General features: G+C 43.5%; 2 protein-coding genes across 13 annotated transcripts in view; both read left to right on the top strand.

Annotated features, from left to right (window-relative positions):
• Positions 1–6,268, top strand: part of ryr1b (ryanodine receptor 1b (skeletal)) — a 59,787-nt gene extending 53,519 nt beyond the window's left edge. For all 7 annotated transcript variants that reach the window (XM_078083279.1, XM_040175601.2, XM_078083150.1 and 4 more), the window contains 14 exons: positions 739–910; positions 1,039–1,125; positions 1,492–1,752; positions 1,834–1,964; positions 2,470–2,512; positions 2,595–2,728; positions 2,804–2,864; positions 2,949–3,095; positions 3,180–3,314; positions 3,409–3,565; positions 3,959–4,023; positions 4,126–4,226; positions 4,488–4,539; positions 4,630–6,268. In XM_078083279.1, coding sequence (XP_077939405.1) covers positions 739–910; positions 1,039–1,125; positions 1,492–1,752; positions 1,834–1,964; positions 2,470–2,512; positions 2,595–2,728; positions 2,804–2,864; positions 2,949–3,095; positions 3,180–3,314; positions 3,409–3,565; positions 3,959–4,023; positions 4,126–4,226; positions 4,488–4,539; positions 4,630–4,725 — 1,642 coding nt within the window. In that variant the 3' untranslated portion in view covers positions 4,726–6,268. The remainder of the gene's footprint in view (positions 1–738; positions 911–1,038; positions 1,126–1,491; positions 1,753–1,833; positions 1,965–2,469; positions 2,513–2,594; positions 2,729–2,803; positions 2,865–2,948; positions 3,096–3,179; positions 3,315–3,408; positions 3,566–3,958; positions 4,024–4,125; positions 4,227–4,487; positions 4,540–4,629) is intronic.
• Positions 6,269–8,227: 1,959 nt separating this feature from the next.
• Positions 8,228–12,975, top strand: LOC120820132 (galectin-4-like). Of its 6 annotated transcripts, none has more exons than XM_078082810.1 (15): positions 8,228–8,357; positions 8,778–8,866; positions 9,915–10,119; positions 10,217–10,330; positions 10,619–10,651; positions 10,738–10,758; positions 10,862–10,897; positions 10,974–11,021; positions 11,098–11,124; positions 11,265–11,288; positions 11,438–11,464; positions 11,560–11,589; positions 12,228–12,316; positions 12,420–12,585; positions 12,688–12,975. In XM_078082810.1, the coding sequence occupies exons 1-15, from the start codon at positions 8,316–8,318 to the stop codon at positions 12,832–12,834; spliced, it is 1,098 nt and encodes a 365-aa protein (XP_077938936.1). In that variant the 5' UTR covers positions 8,228–8,315; the 3' UTR covers positions 12,835–12,975. The 6 variants fall into 6 exon arrangements, with proteins under 6 accessions (XP_077938936.1, XP_077938906.1, XP_077939020.1 ...); XM_078082780.1 differs by having other exon boundaries at positions 10,619–10,657; positions 10,732–10,758; XM_078082894.1 differs by lacking the exon at positions 10,862–10,897.
• Positions 12,976–13,011: the final 36 nt, after the last annotated feature.

The following is a 13,011-nucleotide window of genomic DNA, read 5'->3' as shown; positions in this document are numbered from 1 at the left end:
AAAAATACATTACATAACATTTAGCTTTTATCCAAAGCGACTTACGATAAGTGCATTTCAACCATGTACAAACTCAGAAGAACAGGAAACCAGAATTTCATCAAATAAGCGGATTTAAAACTTGCTATAGATAAGAGCCATTATAAGTACAATTTAAGTGCTACAATTTGTTAGTCTTTAGTGGAGGTAGAGTTTGAAGAGGTGTGTCTTTAGTTTGCGTCGGAAGATGTGAAGGCTCTCTGCGGTCCTGGTGTCTTCAGAGAGCTCGTTCCACCATTTCGGAGCGAGGTCAGCAAAGAGTCGAGATCTAGTCAAGTGTTTTGCTCTCAGTGAGGGAGGGACGAGCAGTTTTGCAGATGCAGAGCGGAGAGTCGGGATGGAGGGTTTGACCATGTCCTGCGTGTAAGCTGGGCCCGATCCATTCACAGCATGGTACAAAAGGTTTTAGAGAAAAAGGAGAGAAGAGACAAACCGGTCTGGTTGTTTTCTTCAGACGGGTTGAGGGTGGGTTTTGTCAGGAGAGGGTTAAATCTTGCCTCCTTCAGAGAGTTGGAGAAACAGTCAGATAACAGAGAAGACTTAAGGAGACAGGTGAGGAAAGGAAGAAGGTCAGGAGCGATAGATAGAATATGGGATGGAATGAGATCAAGAGGGAAGCTGGTCGGACGCGCAGAAGTTACTAAGTTAAGAACATACCAATACAAAAAACAATTCTCTCCCCTTATGTGTGTCGACCAGCACCGAGAATGCAGAAAAGGAAAAGGAAGAGAAGGCCGTGCCTGAGGTAAAGGAGGAGGAGCCTGAGGTGGAAGAAGAAAAGTTGAAGACAAAGTCGAAGAAGGACAAGAAACACACCCATGAGGGCTTTGAGCTGTGGAACGAGCTCGAGATTCAGAGGATTAAATTCATGGTGAGGAGCCCTCTATTACAGTATAATAATGAACATGCTGGAAATGGAGCCCTGAGATGTTGATTTATTTTCATTAGCGCTGGTTTATTGTTTTTGCTGAGAATGCCGTTCTATTGCTTTCTTCCCAGAACTACCTCTCACGCAACTTCTACAACTTCCGGTTCTTGGCCCTGTTTATCGCCTTCGCTCTCAACTTCATCCTCCTCTTCTACAAGGTCCGTGCACCTGTGACTAATGTTAGAGGACACACAGCATCAAACTCTGCGTGATCATTTAAGAGTAGTTGTTAATATTTAAAGTTGAGGTGGATCTACTGATTGTATGTAAACAATTTTTTTATTATTATCTATATATAGAAATTTCTATCTATATTCATTATTACTATATGTATCATTTATGCTATTTTAGTCATGTAAAATGCATATTCTTATCTCAATAAAAATGTTATCACAGAAAATGCCAGCAAGTTATTTGAAATGTGTTTTTTCTTCTTCTTTACAACCACTTATATGTATTTAAATACATATTTGAAATGTGTACTTCACCTTTTCCAAGACTCTTTCTGTGTCTGACCCGTCCAGGTGTCTGAAAGTCCTCCAGGCCAGGAGGAACCGTTGGAGGGTTCGGGTCTGTTTGAGGCCTCTGGCATGTTCGAAGGCTCCGGTGCGGAGGAGGACGGGTCCGGATTCGATGACGGAGGAGGAGAAGATGACGAGGAGGAAGGCCCCCTGTACTACTTCTTGGAAGAGAGCACAGGCTACATGGAGCCAGCGATGGCTTTCTTTGGTATCGTCCACACTATCCTCTCTTTCCTCTGCATCATCGGCTATAACTGCCTCAAGGTACGTAGTATTCGCACCACAAAAAACTGCCCCAGTGTGAATATCAAGCAACTTGTCTTCTTGTCCCTCTTCACCCTTCAGGTCCCGCTGGTTATCTTCAAGAGAGAGAAGGAGCTGGCCAGAAAGCTGGAGTTCGATGGTGTTTATGTCACCGAGCAGCCTGAGGACGACGACATCAAGGGCCAGTGGGACAGACTCGTGCTCAACACTCCGTAAGAGTTACATCACATTTCGGCTCAAACTCCGTCCCTGGATTCACTCGAGCCCGAAACCAACCCCTGACACCCAGAGATGACTAAGATATTCAGAATAATAAAACTACGAAGCACCTGTTTGCTGAATCTAACTGACTACTTTTTATTAGGATATACAATACAATAAACTAGGGCTGTCAATAGATTAAAAAAAATAACTGGTTAATCGCACATTTTGAAATTCATTAATCTTGATTAATGGCGATTAATGAATGTTGTAGTTACAATGTTGTTTTTAATGTTTTTCTTCTAAAGACTAAATCTTAAAAGTAATTCCACCATGTTGAACTAGCGACTCTTCCTGTTGTCCTCGTGCTCTCAACTCTCCACCATTTAACTTGATTTTGTTGCATTATTCTCGGCCACATTAATCGCTTAGATGAATGCGTTTATGTTGACAGCCCTACAATAAACTGAGATTACTTTCAATTCAATGTTAATCATTTTTTGCTTCCTGATGTAGATCTTTCCCTAACAATTACTGGGACAAGTTTGTGAAAAGAAAGGTGAGTTTCTTCCCTTATAGCTGTGATTGAAAATGTCCGAGATATCTTGTAGTGAAAGGACATCGGTGTGTGCGATACCCAGGTGCTGGATAAATATGGCGACATCTACGGCAGAGAGAGGATTGCGGAGCTGCTCGGTATGGACTTGGCTTCTCTGGACGTCAGTGCCATGACTCACGAAAAGAAGCCTGAGCCAGACACCTCAATGTTTAGCTGGTGTGTATTCTTCACTCTCTACATGAGCTATTAAGAGCATAACATCGGAGGACAAACCTGTCCTTCTCTCCACAGGATGACCACCATTGACATCAAGTACCAGATCTGGAAGTTTGGTGTTATTTTCACCGACCATGTGAGTTAAGGAAGCAGCTTTTTGGTTTGATCCAGACAATGAGAACTTGAGTGCGACTTATAGCCCCTCTCTCCTTTTATTCAGACCTTCCTCTACCTGGTCTGGTACATGTTGACGTCCCTGCTCGGTCACTACAACAACTTCTTCTTTGCCGCTCATCTCCTGGACATCGCCATGGGTGTCAAAACCTTGCGCACCATTCTGTCCTCTGTTACTCACAACGGCAAACAGGTCTGCACACTTGCACCACAATGATGCGTCACGGGGCTTCCTGCACGCGGTGCGCTAATGTCCCGCGCACCTGTCCCTTCGCAGCTGATGATGACGGTGGGCCTGCTGGCCGTGGTGGTGTACCTGTACACCGTGGTGGCCTTCAACTTCTTCCGCAAGTTCTACAACATGAGTGAGGACGAGGACGAACCGGACATGAAGTGTGACGACATGATGACCGTGAGTGGGCGCGCAGAAGAAGAGGCCGTGGTACCGGGGGGGGGCTATTGTACTCGTCGGTGTTGAACATCCTCTCCGTGGTTCTCTCCCGTAGTGCTACCTGTTCCACATGTACGTTGGCGTGCGCGCCGGTGGGGGCATCGGAGATGAAATTGAGGACCCGGCCGGCGACGAATACGAGCTCTACCGAGTTGTCTTTGACATCACCTTCTTCTTCTTCGTTATTGTCATCTTGCTGGCTATCATCCAGGGTGGGTATTCCAAGATGGTTATTCTCTCAATTAAATAATAACTTCACACAACTTAAGGGTTAGCACAAGCGAAAAAATTACAATATATTTTCGGCAGGACAGAATGTCACACATAGCAGGTTTAAAGGAATACTACACTCTCAAAATGATCATGACGTATTGTTACTAGTGCTGGGAACCCATTCATTCACGCATGATTTCCTGCAATTAACCCTGATTCAAAGTGTTGATGAATTGAATTAAATGTGGGCTGCAGTTATCAACATTAAAATAATCTCAAGAAATCCATTTACAAATTCAAACATTTACCATTTTACAAATGTTTTGGGGACCAGTTAGAAGTGTCCTTAGTGAGGGTTAAGACACTAATAAGGAATTCTGTGTGTCCGTCAGGTCTGATCATCGATGCCTTTGGAGAGCTGAGGGACCAGCAGGAGCAGGTCAGAGAGGACATGGAGGTAAGAGGATGCGTTTCAGGGGGATTTAACAACATCACTATTTCCCTTCCAGTTACACAGTAATAACGTGTTTTTCTTTTCAACTGTCCCGTCTCCATCCAGACAAAGTGTTTCATCTGTGGTATTGGAAGCGACTACTTTGACACGACGCCGCACGGCTTCGAGACGCACACCTTGGAAGAACATAACTTGGCCAACTACATGTGAGTGCAGATGTGATCCGTCTTTTAAATGCAGAATGTTTCCACTCTTTTAGCTTCACTTCCAAAGTTCCAGATGGCCTTAAAACCCTTGACGGTTTGATCATTTTAGAAAGAGGCATCAAACGAGTATTCAACAAGTGGATAACTGTTACCATTGAACGACATCATGCTTTTACTTCTAAAAACATGCATAAAGCGGGTAATGTTGCTGGACATAATCCAGTTATAATCTGAGATTTGCTTTCTCTTGTTCACCTTCAGGTTCTTCCTGATGTATCTCATAAATAAAGATGAAACGGAACACACAGGACAGGTAAGTAACGCTACATGCGGCAGTCAGTTTGTACACTTTCAGACTTTGTAGAAATCGTCCTTATTCCTTTTTTACGACTCTGTGTCTCAGGAGTCCTACGTGTGGAAGCTGTACCAGGAGCGATGCTGGGACTTCTTCCCTGCTGGAGACTGCTTCCGGAAGCAGTACGAGGATCAGCTTGGATAACATCCTGCAAAGCATCAACTTCTGGGGGAGGACAGGAAGGGAGAGCAGAGGAGAGGAGAGGAGAGGAGAGGAGAGGAGGGAGGAGGGAGGGAGGGAGAGGAAATTAAAAATGAAGACTCTGAACACATCTATTCTCTTAGTTTCTCCTATCTTGACGCTTTGCACATTGTGACCGCACTGCTGCACCACCTGCAGGACAATGTCATTGAGAGAGAATTGAGGAGAGGCATAAAAAGACAGGGGCCTTTTTTATTGCGCTATGAAAACACTACATGGCCTTTCTGGTGTATAATATACATAGACTGCCTTGCGTAACAGTGCATGTAGACAAAACGGGCTCTTTCAGTCGCTACTGCTGTAAACGTTATAGTGCCTATAGCAATGTCACTGCTTCTTAGCTTTAACAGTTTTATTTAAGATTAGAGTGGATACGTTTTATTTATATTGTGTGTACGGTAGGGAGTTTTTTGTGTTTTTGTACGTGGCTTTTTGGAGATGAGAGCGAGCGTTTTGAAACGAAACCATTTCAGCCGCCCACAGTCGTATCTCAGAGATCCTGGAGGGAGCAGCGGATGTTCTAGGCTCCCCTCTCGCTTCCTTCTCTTCTTTTCTCTCCCCCTCAAGAGAAGACGAGTCCACCAACAAGCGTTTGTGAATGAAAATGACAATAACTTGTCCTGCGTGCGTGACCCGTCACCGCTATGAATCGGCTGTATAGACAAACCCAGCTTGCACTCTGAAGTCTTACAAGGCGTCCCTGTACGTATGTGGTCCCCTATCTCCAGCGGTGTCTCATGTGCCATGAAAGGTAGTGATGATGTACACACGTGCAGTAAAGGAGGATGCCAAGGGTATTTATTTCTTGTTTATATGCAGATCAGATCCTCTGAAGACGACCGTTTTAGCCCGTCTGTATTTCTGGCTGAGAGTCTGTTTCATGACACTTTATGCACAGGTACGTTTTTCTCTGTGCATTAAAATAACACGTGAATGTATTTAATGTGTACATCTTGGCTACAGTGTCATGTGTATAACGGAGTAACGTAGAGGCCTTTTGATTTGACATAAATCATAGATACATATATTTATTTTTCCTTAGGGCTTGGAGGAACTTGAGCGATCGTTCTTCTCAGTCGGACATGAACACGTTGCTTGTAACTTTTTCGTGATAATCCCCCCAGCGGTGGAGGGGCTCATTCTCACACTGACGTTAATGCAGGTTTGAAGTCGGAAGAGCACATTTTCTCTCTGCTATGTTTTTATGACCGGCCGGTTCTTTTCCCGTAGTCAGGTGGGATGGATGCGTTGATCTCAGACAGTGTCGTCTCACTGGTCCTACGACGTATCACCTACAAACTCTCTCGCATCCAAATGTCTCCACTGACTTTGTGCGAGGCCGAGCGGTATTTTGTCTGCCGATGACTCTGAAGTGTGTACTCGCCGCTGTGGTCCAGACTGGAGATCTCTACTCTCCACCTGACTGAGTGTCCTCTGACTCAACCCTTTGTTTCAGTACAGAATAAACAGATTATTTTAAGGACAACTGAGACATGTGTCCTCATTTATATGTAAACTCACTGTGCATGCGCATTTGTTCCGGCTGGTTTCAAACTTACAAACAATTTTTGTAAATTGGGCCGGTTTATTTGATTCTCATAAGACAAAAATGTGTGTGTGTGTGTGTGTTTGCGCGCGCCTATGTGTGTGTGTGTTTGCGCGTGTGTCTGTGTATGGTGCGTATGGGGTGTTGTAAATGTTGTGGCAGAGACATTAACATAAATTGTCATATTGCATTGAGCAAATGTAAATCCTTATCAGCTTTCTGCTCCATGAACGCCTGACAACGTCCATGTTCTCTTCATTCATTTTGCCATTGTCACTATCCTACATAAATTAAAAGATGTCTACATGCATGTTAGGAAAAGTCTTACTCGACATTCGTATAAAATCATTAAACAGGACATTTAATAAATAATACTTGCATGCAGGAGACACATTGGTGACGTAAGTTATGGATCAAGGCTACTCGAAGGTTTTCTTCTTTGGAGCTGGATATATAGTTGAAGATAAACATAGACGAACATTGACGCACAAACATCTTGATAATCAGATGACACAGAACACAAAGTGCCTCTATGTGAGAGAGCGCAGACTTTATGTCGTCTACCTAATATTGACTGAGGTTGACTGAAGTTTTCCCAACAATTAATTATCAACCCTTTTATAATCATCTATCTGCAACACTTCATGCTGAATCACGCAGCATTAAACAAACACATCATAAAGCATTTTATAGTGGCCGAGTCAAGTTCCAAGACACTTTTGTTCACTTGCTGACAATTACCTATTTGTGAATGTATTGTTATAATTACAATAATTTAAATACATGATAACGTATTATAAAAAAAAGATGATAACGTTTTTATAATGTGATTAAATTAAGTGCAAAATTATTGTTCATTAATCGTTTGTATGACCAACACACAATAATTTCCATTTCTAACTTAACTTAAAGCCAGCAATGACTCTTAGAGTAACTAGACTGTGACACATTGTGAAGCTGCTCTTACACTCTATCGTGAATTGAGAGAATCAAATGTTCAGGCCTCTGCGTTAAAGTCTCACAGGGGATTCGTAAACATATTCTATCTTAATCAAATATCCAAAGGGGATTGTTACGCTGTGTTTCAGGAAACACCCACGTATCACTAAATCAGCCTTTGTTCCCGCACAGATTGTGTGACTGTGTGTATATGAACGTGTTTCCTCTGTAGCATTTGTTGGAGTAACCTCTTGCCTCCATGTAGTATGTATATAAGGTGAGTTTATGCTGGCAGATAAGATGTGTTTCTGCATGCCGTGCACAGACAGGCGGGCTGGGTCACATGAATCATTCTTTTAGGGAGTTGCGTGGGGAGAAGGGCAGGACTCAAACGCAGAGTTTTTTCAGACAACAAAAGGGACTTTAATAGTCAAAAAGAAAAGGCCAAAAAGGCAAAAACGTAGGCAAGAGGAAGAAACAAGAAGCAGGAACGGGAACAGGCACATGGACAGGACTTCCAAACGATGCACAACAGACGCACATGGTTTAAATACACTAGGGAGGTGCAGGTGACACATAGACCCAAACCGGGACACATAGACCCTCCTACAATTCTCAGGGGAGTGAAATATATATATATATATATATATATATATATATATATATATATATATATATATATATATATATATATATATATATATATATATATATATAGTCCTAGAGTAAGCATATCAAATATGAATATTTTGCTGATTGAACTTTTTACAATATAAGTAATTATTACTATTTTTGAGTGATGATTTCAATGTATGACTTTTACCTGTAATCTAGTTACAGTTGTTAACTTAAAGCATCCGAGCACCTCCTCTCCCCTGTGGCGCTGTGCCACTCCTCTGCTGGGTCAACAGGTCAATCTCCAAAGCAAACACGCTGCGCTGCCCCTCCCTGCCGTCACTCGTATAAAACCGGGCATCCAGCAGAGATCACTTCCTGACCAAAAACACTCCCCATTCTGTTTGGCTGTCCGTCTCGCACCGCTGCCGCCATGTTTGTCGCTCCTCCAGGTTACCAGCCCGTCTACGGCCCCGTGAGTACTTCTGCCCGGTGATGCATTGCAGGGGAGCAGAAGGGTTACGTTTTCGTACAGCCTTATGTGGTACTCAGGACAACAATCTTACCAGAAATATTTTTGTTCATGAATCCCAGATGAAAATACTTTAAGTAACTAACTAACTTCTGGTGTTCCTCCATATAGATAAAAGTGTAACGTTTTAGAAATAGTTTCAGGTTCTTGGTTGACTATATTTCTGGTTACAATGCTGTAGATCTTCACTCTTTCATTAAAGTTTCAGTGAATTCATTGTTACAGCACCAGTAAAAACTTCAGTTTTTATCTGAATGACGTCCTCCAGATCCTGACTCGATGTGTAATCATGTGGAGATGTGTGGTGCGGGCCTGTGAGCTTTGTGACGGGGGATGGATGAATATTTGTTGTGCACCGTACAGAGAATCCCCTATTTGGGGCCCATTTATGGAGGCCTGAGGGAAGGCATGTCCATCTACATCCAGGGGTCCATTCCTGAGGACATTAACAGGTGCGTAAGAGTTTACTGCTGTGCAAGAGTTTGGAGTCAGCTGTTGTATCAATGGTTTTATTCTTTGTATGACAAAAGACTATTTCCAGTTCATAAGTGACCCTTAATCATTATCAGAGCACGGCTGGGCATTTGGCCTCTAAATACATCGGTGGTAGTGGATTACTCAGTAGTTACATTGAAGAGATTCAGACTCTCATTTTCCGTCTGTAGTATGATCAGCTGACCTTCACACAGCCTTCACTGACCTTCTCTTTCTATTGCCTGGTGTGAAGAAGAGCTTTTCTAGAGCAACACACCTGTTCATATTCTGTACCTCTTGGTTGAATGCATTTATTGTAACTCTGGATCAATGCGTTGGCTAAATGACAAATGTAAAATGTAAGTATTTTTCAACAACAGAAACAGGAAGCTCCTGCTTTTTAAACCTGCACAGGTTTTGATGCTAAGCTTCTGGTTTCTTTCACCAAAGACTGTGGATTTCTTCCGTTCTTATTCAACTGTTGCTCGTAAGGAGCTTTGTCTCAAACCAGACCCTTCCTACTAAATAACATCTATTTGTAAAGATGACTTGTGCCACTCTGAAAGCATTGCAGACCACGGAGACATCTGACAGACAAAAAGTCAAGGCGATCCCAAGCCTCTGAAGAGCCGCGTGTATTTGTCCTGGAAAAGTTAGCGTCCACGCGTATGAGCCACATGCAACGGGACTTTGAATCAATCTCAGACCAGAATCTTTCTTTGGGTGTACACCTTGTGCAAGCTCAAATCTGGGTGCAGCTGTTTTTTTTGCACTGTTGCAAATCAGAATATGTGTGAAACACTTTTATCACCAAACCCGCCCCTTTGCAAAATAGTGAGGGACTCATAGGCCATTAAGAGGCAAAGTAAACACTGCACATTCCTTAGATCGTTAGCTGTTTTTTTTTTTACAACATCCTCAGATTCTGTCCACAATCGGCCCCACCTTGACCCCACCTTGACCAATGAGTCCCCCCGGGGCTCGGTGACACATTGGCTGAGGCTCACCCGCTGTTTCTTGTGGCAGGTTCTTCGTCAACCTTCTCTGTGGAGAGTCCGAGTCCAGCGACATCGCCCTTCACTTCAACCCTCGCTTCGACGGCCGGGACAAGGTGGTGTTCAACTCCTGTCAGGAGGGATGCTGGGGGTCTGAGGACAAGATCCGCAACATGCCCTTCAGCCAGGGCCAGGCCTTTGAGATGGTCATCATGGTCACTTCACAGGGCTACCAGGTCAGACCGACTGGAGGGCCACGCATACTGCAAACAGTATCCTATCTTTCTATTCCATATTTACTTATACACAATGATTGACATGATCCCATTGCAGATCAAAGTCAACGGGAACGACTTCCACACCTTCCATCACCGCCTCCCTGTGGAGAGAGTCTGTGCGATGCATATCAACGGGGACGTTTGCCTGCAGACGATTAACGTCATAGGGGTGAGACTCCCGGTCCCCAAAGCCCCAATTACCACTGTTATTCCACTTCTGTTGTAATAAGTTACTCTATTTGTTACAATATTTGTAAAAGCTGGAATGTAAATTGTTACCAGAACTGGTATCAGTGTCAGTAGAAGAAGCTGTTGTTGTAATTTGGTTATCAGCAATAGTGTGTCTGGTTGCCAAACAACATCATCTGCTGTGTTAAAAAAACTGCAACTACTGTGTGTAGGTTAAGTATAAGCTTTGTTGTGTGTTTGGTCTTACATTCCTCTTTGGTGTTTTTAGGGAGGAGGAATGGGAGGAGGAATGGGAGGAGGAATGGGAGTAAGTATGCATATTTACAAATTCAACAAAGTGTTTCACAGGATTAAAAATGATCACTACTTTTATCACTACAGGGAGGATATCCAGGTGGTGGCATGGGGGTATGTTGTTTTAGTTTTGAATGCAGTTCCCCTTATATCGCTCATAAATATGGTGAAATACAGTGAACATATTTAATGTAATCCTCTTCTAACTGATACCCAGGGAGGATACCCAGGAGGCATGGGAGGAGGCATGGGAGTAAGTATACCTGTTATGTCAAATTCAATTACATACATCATCCAACAGTATTTAAATGTCTCCCCCTTTTTAACAGGGAGGATATCCAGGAGGCATGGGAGGAGGCATGGGAGGAGGCATGGGAGTAAGTATATATTTTATGTCAAATTCAATTAAATACATCATCAAATAATATTTAAATGTCTCCCCCTTTTTTATAGGGAGGATATCCAGGTGGTGGTATTGGGGTGAATATAATCTTCTATTTATTTATTTATTATTCATCAATGTGTATAGTGCCTATTATGCATGTTAAAAATACTGTAGAACCTTGAGCTACTGCAGAATAAAAGGAAAACATAGTGAGTTTCTTTGTGCTTCTTTACAGGGAGGCGTGGGAGGTGGTATGGAGGTATGAATCTGTGTTATAATTGTCCTTTTGTCTTATTCACACTTTTATGCAGAACAAAACCAAGCTAATTTGTCCTGTATCCAGTTGGTATGTTAACAATAGTAAGTGTTCAGTGTTTGTACAAATCACCCTGTTCTTTCTCCTCTCAGGGAGGATTCCCGGGATCAGGCCTGCCGGTGAGAACACTGCATTATTAAGCCTTCATCATGCTCATAAAGCTTAACGCCGTTGTTTCCAATAACCCAACATGAATCTGTGGATGGGATTGCAGGGAATGGGCGGGCAGCCGGTCTACAACCCTGTGAGTAAGATGTGTTCCCTTGTTTTGCCTTGTATTTGAATGGCGTTACAAACAGCAATGGGGATTCTGGGTCTACTTATAGTTCAAAAGTGTTTTACCTTTAGAGTAAATCCTCACTTTGTACTGTTGAGAGTTCAAAAAAGAAGAAGCAAAATCGACGTGAGGGCTTGACATGCGTTGCGTTCGAACGACGGCCCCCGAGCGAGAGAGAGAGGCCCGGCACCAGAAAGAGCGTGGAAAAGACGGCGTGCGACACAGAAAAACAAAAGTGTCAATCGGAAAAGTAAAGTGATATGTGGACTATGGATAAAAAATATGTTATAATAAAGAACATTTTTTGTAGAGTTTATACAGTATATTGCAATTAATTAATTAATTATTTTTTCCGGGAGGGAGGGTTTGGGGGGTCCTACCATGTCCTTATATCCTCGGGTCGCCAAGAGGAAATGCTACACATTAAATTTGACTGCTGAAAAAATATGACTGCCATAACTACATTCAGCTCCATACACAGCTTTACTTTTAATCTATGCTGAGTGTAACAAGACGAGTGTTTGTTCTCAAAAGAATCATTATGATTATGATTTACGATCTCGCCTGTCCTATTGATTGCATTTTTTTGCGTTGCGCCTTTGCAGATGGTGCCGTACTCCAATATGATCCCAGGAGGGATGTACCCTAAGAGGACCATCATCATCAGAGGCATGCTGCCCTACGGAGCAGACAGGTGTGTGTGTGTGTGTGTGTGTGTGTGTGTGTGTGTGTGTGTGTGTGTGTGTGTGTGTGAGGGCATACACCGCCTTCACTGTCGTCTGACTCTATGTGTGCAGAATAAGCATCAACTTCGTGGTGAGCAGATCTCGGGACATCGCCTTCCACATGAACCCCCGGGTGAGGGAGGGGGTCGTGGTGAGGAACAGCTTCATGGGAGGCGGCTGGGGGCAGGAGGACAGAGAGCTCAGCATGAACCCCTTCGCCGAGGGACAGTACTTTGACGTGAGTATCATCCGTCCCTTCTGCGCGTTTCAGATCATTTCCACTCGGCCCTTTCTTCACCCCGCCCCCCCTCTCCCCCCCGCCTCCGTCCTTCTGCCTTAGATGTCCATCCGCTGCGGGAACCAGAGGTTCAAGGTGTTTGTGAACGGGCAGCACCTGTTCGACTTCTTCCACCGCCTGCAGTCCTTCAACGAGATCGACATGCTGGAGATAGAGGGCGACGTGCAGATCTCCTACATCCACTTCTGAGACCACGCGTTACAGGACACGCAACTTTCTGTACATTCCACATGATGATCGCCCAAAAGGATACGGCAGCGTGCTGAATGTTAATATTCATCATTTAGCTCGTCATCGGCTGTATTGAATCAATAAATATGAACGAACACACACCGGATGTGGATGAGATTAACGCAGGCTACACCC

Source organism: Gasterosteus aculeatus, chromosome 1, assembly GCF_964276395.1.
Source record: "Gasterosteus aculeatus chromosome 1, fGasAcu3.hap1.1, whole genome shotgun sequence".
Classification (NCBI taxonomy): Eukaryota; Metazoa; Chordata; class Actinopteri; order Perciformes; family Gasterosteidae; genus Gasterosteus; species Gasterosteus aculeatus.
The sequence above is the reverse complement of the archived record's forward strand: the minus strand, read 5'-3'. Positions and strand labels throughout refer to the sequence as shown.